This window comes from Macrobrachium rosenbergii, chromosome 41 (genome assembly GCF_040412425.1).
Source record: "Macrobrachium rosenbergii isolate ZJJX-2024 chromosome 41, ASM4041242v1, whole genome shotgun sequence".
Lineage (NCBI taxonomy): Eukaryota > Metazoa > Arthropoda > Malacostraca > Decapoda > Palaemonidae > Macrobrachium > Macrobrachium rosenbergii.
The window spans coordinates 20,804,101-20,812,095 of NC_089781.1; the positions used below are offsets into that span (position 1 = coordinate 20,804,101).

General features: G+C 35.9%; 1 protein-coding gene across 1 annotated transcript; it reads right to left on the reverse strand.

Moving 5' to 3' along the window:
* Positions 1–359: 359 nt before the first annotated feature.
* Positions 360–2,152, reverse strand: LOC136827050 (protein FAM200C-like). The gene is made up of 2 exons (XM_067084800.1): positions 2,120–2,152; positions 360–1,727 (listed from the first exon to the last, which is right to left on the reverse strand). The coding sequence occupies exons 1-2, from the start codon at positions 2,150–2,152 to the stop codon at positions 360–362; spliced, it is 1,401 nt and encodes a 466-aa protein (XP_066940901.1).
* Positions 2,153–7,995: the final 5,843 nt, after the last annotated feature.

A 7,995-nucleotide genomic window follows, 5' to 3' on the forward strand; every position in this document is an offset into this window, starting at 1 on the left:
AAATGATTCTTACATTTATTTATTAGCATTGTACAGAAAACAGATTTCTGTTTGTATTACATTTTAATAATGAAAGCCACTCAAACAAATAATAGTACATTCCAGTAACTAAAAACGAAACATTTGGTTCAAAGTGAGCGAAAAAAGTTTGAACATTAGCAAATTGGCAAAATTGAGTTGCAATTTTAAGAATAGATAATTTGAAAACATGGCATATAATATTTGGAAATACTTATGAGACTAAGGCACAATTTCTGGTCAAATTTAGTGAGATGGATGCTGCTGCTTCTTCCTCACAAGATCAGAAATTTAGGATTGAAGGATGACAGCGCACAACGCAAGTCATTTCCTACATCAAGTCAGTTGCGCTGTTTTGTTTTCAGAACAACAAGAGCTGAAAATCCTGCTTCACAAAGATAAGTAGAAGAAAAGGGAAGAATCACACGAAGTGCTTCTTCACCTACTTTTGGGTACATGGGGAGATATTTCACCCAAAACTCTTCTAACTTCATTGTTTCAAAGTCCCTTTTCGCGCTCGAGTCACATTTCAAATCGATGGCTTCCTCTTGCAGTGATTCCAGTAGCAACTCCACATCAGTGTTAAATGGATTCTGCACCAATGTCCAAAGAGAATTCTCCATTGAGACATCTGGAAAATAGTGTATAAATTCCTCAGCAAGGGAATCCAGATGTGATAAAACCTCTTTTGTCATGTCATACTGCTCAAATTTTCTCTTCTCAGACAAGAGCTCATTCAGATGTGAGAACGATGAAAAGTTCCCAACTTGTACTTTTCTTTTCCAAAGATGAATTTTTTCGGTGAAAGCTCTGATTACATCAGAGTGTGCAATGATGTTTGTGTTTCTTCCTTGTAACTTCAAATTGAGGTTGTTGATAGCCTCAAAAAAGTCCACAAGGTATGCTAGTGAGAGCTGAAAGTCTTCCTCTCTGAATGCTTCATACAGTTTGTCTTGTTTCTGCTTCTGCAAGAAAATTTCCACTTCATCCTTGAGCTCGTAAAGACGACTCAGCATGTTTCCCTTGGAAAGCCAGCGGACTTCGGTGTGAAACAGGAGAGTCTTGTAATCAGTGCCCAGATCTGAGCAAAGAGCTGCGAAAAGCCTAGAATTCAAAGAACTATTCTTTACAAAATTCACCACTTTTATTGCCAAATTCAGTGAACTGCGTAGATTACCTGGCAGAGTTTTGCTTGCTAATGATTGTCTGTGGATAACACAGTGAGTCCCAGTTACAGCAGGATTTTTTTCTTTCACCAGTTTCACAAATCCAGAGCGAGATCCAGTCATTGCTGGGGCACCATCAGTACAAACACCGACTAGTTTTTCCCATGAAAGACCGTACTCATGGAAAAACTCATGCACCTTTGAAAAAACATCGATGGCCTTTGCTGTTGTCTCCAGTACTGCTGAGAAAAGAATTTCTTCTTTCACAGTTCCTTCATCCACGAATCGAGAATAAACAAGCAGCTGGCAGAGGTGAGTAACATCAGTACTTTCATCGCACTGTATTGCAAAGAAGCGAGATGCTTTTATTTTGTCCAAAACTTGTTCTTTTATGTCTTCTGAAAGTTCATCAATGCGACGCTTCACTGTGTTATCCGATAAGGAAATCTTTGATAACTTTCTTTGGCTTTCTTCCCCAAGCACAGTATTTGCAGCTCTCAAAAGGCAGGGCTTTACAAGAGTCTCCTCCACAGAGTGAGGCTTCTTTGCTTTTGCAATAAGTAGTGACAGCTTCTAAGATGCTTCCACTAGTTTCCACGTTTCTTGATGAAAAACACTGCTTGAGTCCAGCTTCATATGATTCAGCTAATGCAGTTTGGCTGTGAAGAACTCCTTTGGCTTTTCTTTTAATGCTTTGTGGTTTGTGCTCAAATGTCGCTCCAGACGACCAGGTCTTAAGGCGTCATTGCTGAGGACTGTATGGCATATGACACACTGAGGGAGATGAATTCCATTGCTCTCTGTAACAGTGAAGCCATACTTGATATATTCATCTGAATACTTTCTTTTCTTTGCTCCAGACATTTCTGCAAAGTGAAAATAGCAACAAATTTATAATCTGCACCATGGAACAACTAAGTAGTTATATAACATACCGTATTCATATTGGCATGCACCACACCACTCATTCATATAACATAGGTCATACAACTGGAAATCATAAATCTGTAACATACCACAAATATTCAGCACACAACGTGGTTTATATCTTAACAATAATGACAATGAGAACAACAGCGGAAAATACAACGAGAAGAAGCAAACGAAGTAAAACTACACGCACGAAAATGCTCAGTTATACAGTACACTTAATTTGTCACACACACTTAATTCGCCGCCTATACTGGAATCAACGCACACACTTCACCACATACATTCAAAGTAGCATACAAAACTCACAGCATATTATTCACCTTTCACACTTTCGATCACAACGAGTATTTCACACAATCAACAAGACATTCCATACTGCATCGTTCTACCCTTGCAAATCGTCAAGGTTACAATGTCACTCATACACGCCCACATCGTCCCCGTTCACCATATCATATACTACAGATAAAAACACATGCAATTTCAGTTGACCACTGCTACAACAACCATCGATACGCAACTGACAACAACCATCGATACACACAAACAAACATTTCAGATATGATGTAAGAACGTGCTGAAAACGTTGACACAATTATACGCAGCAGAACAGCCATTGTAATATCACATATGAAATCACAATAACACTCCATAATCACATATGGATTGAAGAGTGAAATAAATCCCTACCGTGGACATGGCGAATATGTGTTCGGGTTGACGGGATGGAGTATTGGGAGTTTGTGACGAGTCCCTCAGTGGCGTCAGTTGGTTGGTATCAGTGATGTGTCCAAAACGTGTAAAGAGAACTAGCTTAATAGAAAACGGGTTGGAGTGACTGCTATAATTATACATTGCATGTATGTAATGACAGATATTTGTTCTTTTAATGATTTTATTATTCTATTAAACAAGTAATTTCGAGCAGATGACTTCACGCCCCCCTTGTATCGTCCTCACGCCCCCCTAGTGGGGCGCGCCCCCCAGTTTGGGAACCACTGCTCTAGAGTAAGTCAAAGATTCACTTCAATTGATAAACAACAAAGCTTTCATAGATCTGACAGTTTAACAGCCACAAAAATTCAGAGTTATTGACAACGACGAAATCTATTATTGGATATCTCTTATCAATCCTTATCAGCCAAGGATTTATAAAAACAAGTAAAAAAAGCGCCGAAGTTTCTTCGGCGCGATCTAGTTTTCTGCACTGTACAGCCGCTACAGCGTATAATCAAGGCCACCGAAAATAGATCTATCTTTCGGTGGTCTCGGTATAGTGCTGTAATGAGCCGCTGCCCATGAAACGTTCAGCCACGGCTCGGTGGTGGCCTGTCCTATATCGTTGCCAGACGCCCGATTATAGCTAAGTTTAACCTTAAATAAAATTTTAAAAACTACTGAGGCTAGAGGGCTGCAATTTGGTATGTTTGATGATTGGAGGGTGGACGATCAACATAGCAATTTACAGCCCTCTAGCCTCAGTAGCTTCAAAGATCTGAGGAAAAGTACGGACAGAAAAAGGGCGGACAGGAAAAAGTGCGGACGGACAGACAAAGCCATCTCAGTTTTTTTTTTTTTTTACAGAAAACTGAAAAACCAGAACAGCGAAGTATTGCATAATTAGAGGGGAAAAAATCGTACCTAAAAAAAAAAATCAAAAGGAACAAAGACCTCCAAGAATTCTCCCAGTTGGAAAATCTCGTTAACTGATTCATATTAGTGTGGTCTCATCAAGTTAGGAAACTTCTCGAGAGGACGGGAAAGGCTTGATGCGAAGGGGGGTTTTGGGGGGGGGCGTCGGTACACCGATAAAATTTGCATGAATTTCATATCTTCTTTTTTTCTTCTTTGTTATCCCTCTTGCTCTGTCTTCGTAAGTCCGTCTTTTTTTTCCTTTTTCGTTTCCTGATATTTATGATTTCACATTTTGAAATCTCTCTTTTATATTCTTATATTTCATTTAAAATTTGCGTGAATTTCATATCTTTTTTTTCTTCTTCTTTTATCTCTCTTGCTCTGTCTTCTTAAGTCTGTCTTTTTTTCTCTCTCTCTCTTTTCGTTTCCGGATATTTATAATTTCACATTTCGAAAGTTTTTTCATATTTCCCTTTCCCTCTATATGTTTCGTTTTGAAATTTCATTAATCATATTTTTCCCCATTATCTTTCTTGCTCTGTTTTCTTAGGGCCATCTTTTTTTCCTCTTTTCGTTCCCATATATTTGTAATTTCACATTTTTTAAGTTTTCTTATATTTCCTTTTATTCTTACATTTTGTTTTAGATTGACTTGAATCAAATATTTTTTTTTATCCTCTTATGCTGTCTTCTTAAGTTCCCTTTTTTCTCTTCTTTTCCATACACTTACAATTCACCACTTCTTTATCACGTTCTTCTATTTATTTACCACTTTTTATTACTTTCTTCTATTTATTTACCACTTTTTATTACTTTCTTCTATTTATTTACCACTTTTTTATTACTTTCTTCTGTTTATTTACCACTTCTTTATTACTTTCTTCTATTTATTTGCCACTTCTTTATTACCTTCCTCTATTTATTTACCACTTTCGTTATCACTTTCTTCTATTTATTTGCCACTTTTTATTACTTTCTTCTATTTATTTATAACTTTTTTATCACTTTCTTCTATTTATTTACCGCTTTTTTATTATTTTCTTCTATTTATTTTCATTCTTCTCCTTTGTTTCTTCCTTCTCTGTGTACTCTGATCTATTCCATTTCGGCTTCTACAGCATTTATCACGTTTCCTTTCTTCTCCTCTTCCTCCTTCTCTTTTTATCTCACGCTCGTCTGCCTCCGCCCTTTGAGGTGCTAAGCCTTTATATGTCCATTAGATTAAGGGGAATTTTGACGTACGGAGGAGGAGGAGGAGGAGGAGGAGGAGGAGGAGGAGGAGGAGGAGGAGGAGGAGAGAGAGAGAGAGAGAGAGAGAGAGAGAGAGAGAGAGAGAGAGAGAGAGAGATGAAATAATAGACAAACATGTATGTGTGTATATATACATATCTATATGTATATAATATATACATATCTATCTATCTATCTATCTATCTACCTACCTATCTATCTATCTATCTATCTATCTATCTATCTATCTATCTATCTATCTATCTATCTATCTATCTATATATATATATATATATATATATATATATATATATATATATATATATATACATACAGCATATGTAAAACTGTGGCTTCTATAACCATTGCAACAATTATGGCATAATGTTCTATTCGCGACGAAATAACAATATGATATAATATATAATATAATATAACAATTACATTATCCTTTAGCATCTGCTTGATTCCAAAGGCAGCAAGCAAGACCTTCCGCCCGCAGAATACTGCCGAAGAGAAATGCGGTATGCAAATTCCTCTTTGCAGGTAAACGTCTATGAGTGGAGGAGCCAGGTGCTGACATCACACACTAATTCCTTCTCCACTTTGTTCCCCCGTTAGACGCTTGGCTAACTGAACCCTGGATGCCGAGAAAGAGAGATAATGAAGGAAATAATGAAGGATAATGAATGGGGGTTCTTGAATGATGGTAGTGCATGTAAACTAATTCGTGAACAGAGGTACAAATGGTGTCAGGGAAATGAATGACAAGAGGAAATGAGCTTTTAGAGAGTAGGTGAAAGCATTTCGTATTTGGCTTTTATCTTTTTTTTTTTATCTTAGAGACTGTTTGCTCTTGAGAATGTAATGTCTTCCATTATATTCTCTTGAGAATGCAATGTCTTCCATAATATTTTTTTTAGAATGTAATGGCTTCCATTATATTCTCTTGAGAATGTAATGTTTTCCATTATATTCTCTCGAGAATGTTATGTCTTTCATTATATTCTTTTGAGAGTGTAATGTTTTCCATTATATTCTCTTGAGAATATAATATTTTCAATAATACTCTCTTGAGAATATAATGTCTTCCATTATGTTATCATGAGAATATAATGTTTTCCATAATATTCCTTTGAGAATGTAATGTTTTCTACTATATTCTCTTGAGAATATAATGCAGTGGAAAGACGTTATATTTTCTTGAGAATATAATGCCTTCCATTATATTCTCTTGACAATATAAGGATGGTATTATCTCTTGAGAATATAGTGTCTTCCATTATATCCTCTTGAAAAAGCATTAACTGTTAATCCCTTTCTGCTCGTTATCTCCAAAAACTAACAGCGCAGTCGTTACTTCGTCTTTTAAAAGGTATAACGAATAGAATGACATCTGAAGACAATCAAATTTTCCGTACGTTTGCAACATCTCAGACCAGGCCACGAAAATATCAAAAAATATCAACAAGAGAGACCAGGTAAAAGATGCTAGTTGAAATGAATTCTGTCCAATATATTATATTCTCTTGAGAATATAATGTCTTCCATTGCATTCTCTTGAGAATATAACGTCTTCCATTACATTCTCTTGAGAATATAATGTCTTCTATTATATTGTTTTGAGAATATATTATATTCTTTCATTATATTCTCTTGAGAATATAATGTTCCACGCGTATTCTTCTCTCGAAACTACACGTGGAACTGTCATTTACTTTAGTCAAGTTTTTTAAAATGAGGGTCTTATGACTTATATATGCCACTATTAATTCTGATGAGTTTGAAGTCTGTCTGGCTTTCCCTCATTACCACAAAGGTTATGCTTATGAATATAATATTTCCTTGGTTATTTTACAATAAAAAATATTATATTTGAAAACCAAAGCCTTCTATAAAGGAATTAGTGGTACTGGTAAGAACAAGTAACGCTGACAAAAAATACAAATCGATATTATGTTTCAGAAAAAGACAAAAACTTAAAAAACTTCAAAAAAGTAATCGCGGATACCAGAAACAGGTAACACTGAAAAAAAAAACAAGTAAAAAATGCGCCGAAGTTTCTTCGGATCAATCGAGTTTTCTGTAAGCGTATAATGCTGTATGAAACTCTCAGCCGCAGCCCATGAAACTTTCACCCACGGCCCAGTGGTGGCCTGCGTTCTCGGCACCTATTGCGGCGCCAGACGCACGATTATGGCTAAATTCAACCTTAAATAAAATATAAAAAAAACTACCGAGGCTAGAGGGCTGCAATTTAGTATGTTAGATGATTGGAGGGTGGATGATCAACATACCAATTTGCAGCCCTCTAGCCTCAGTAGTTTTTAAGATCTGAGGGCGAGTGCTGACAGAAAAAAAAGGCTGACAGAAAATTACAGGTAAAATAAATCGATATTACGCTTCAGAAGAAGATCGATTCATATTTTAGTTTTCTGTAAAAGAAAGCTATTGAGATGGCTATTTGTCTGTCCGTCCGCAACTTTCTGTCAGCACTTTTCTGCAATAAGCTGTAGGTCCTGTTACTAGGTAACCAATTGGTTCTTAGCCACGTAAAAATAAATCTAATCCTTCGGGCCAGCCCTAAGAGACCTGTTAATCAGCTCAGTGGTCTGGTTAAACTAAAATATACTTTTTTCAGAAGAAGAAGAAGAAGAAGAAGAAGAAGAAGAAGAAGAAGAAGAAGAAGAAGAAGAGAGTGAAGGGCACATCCTGGAAATCGATAGTCAATTAGATTAATAAGAATGTTGTCCGATACTTCCTTCAGGAAACTGATCATTTATCTTAATCGTTAAACCCATTTTCCTTCACTTTAATTGCCTTCGTTACGAGAAAGATTTTCTCTAATAAAAGAGGGGACTGATATTTGATAGGCTTGTATTTTTCAGTAAATATAACGGTATTAAATTTTCTAATATTATACATATATAATATATAAATGTATGTATATATATACATATGTATATATATATATATGAATAAATATATGCATATAGTTGTATATATATAAATA

Coding starts and splice junctions, on each gene's coding strand:
- LOC136827050 (XM_067084800.1), bottom strand. CDS start 2,152: ATGAGTGGTGTGGTGCATGCCAATATGAATACG. Junction 1,728..2,119: donor TGCATGCCAATATGAATACG/GTATGTTATATA, acceptor GCAAAAGCAAAG/AAGCCTCACTCTGTGGAGGA.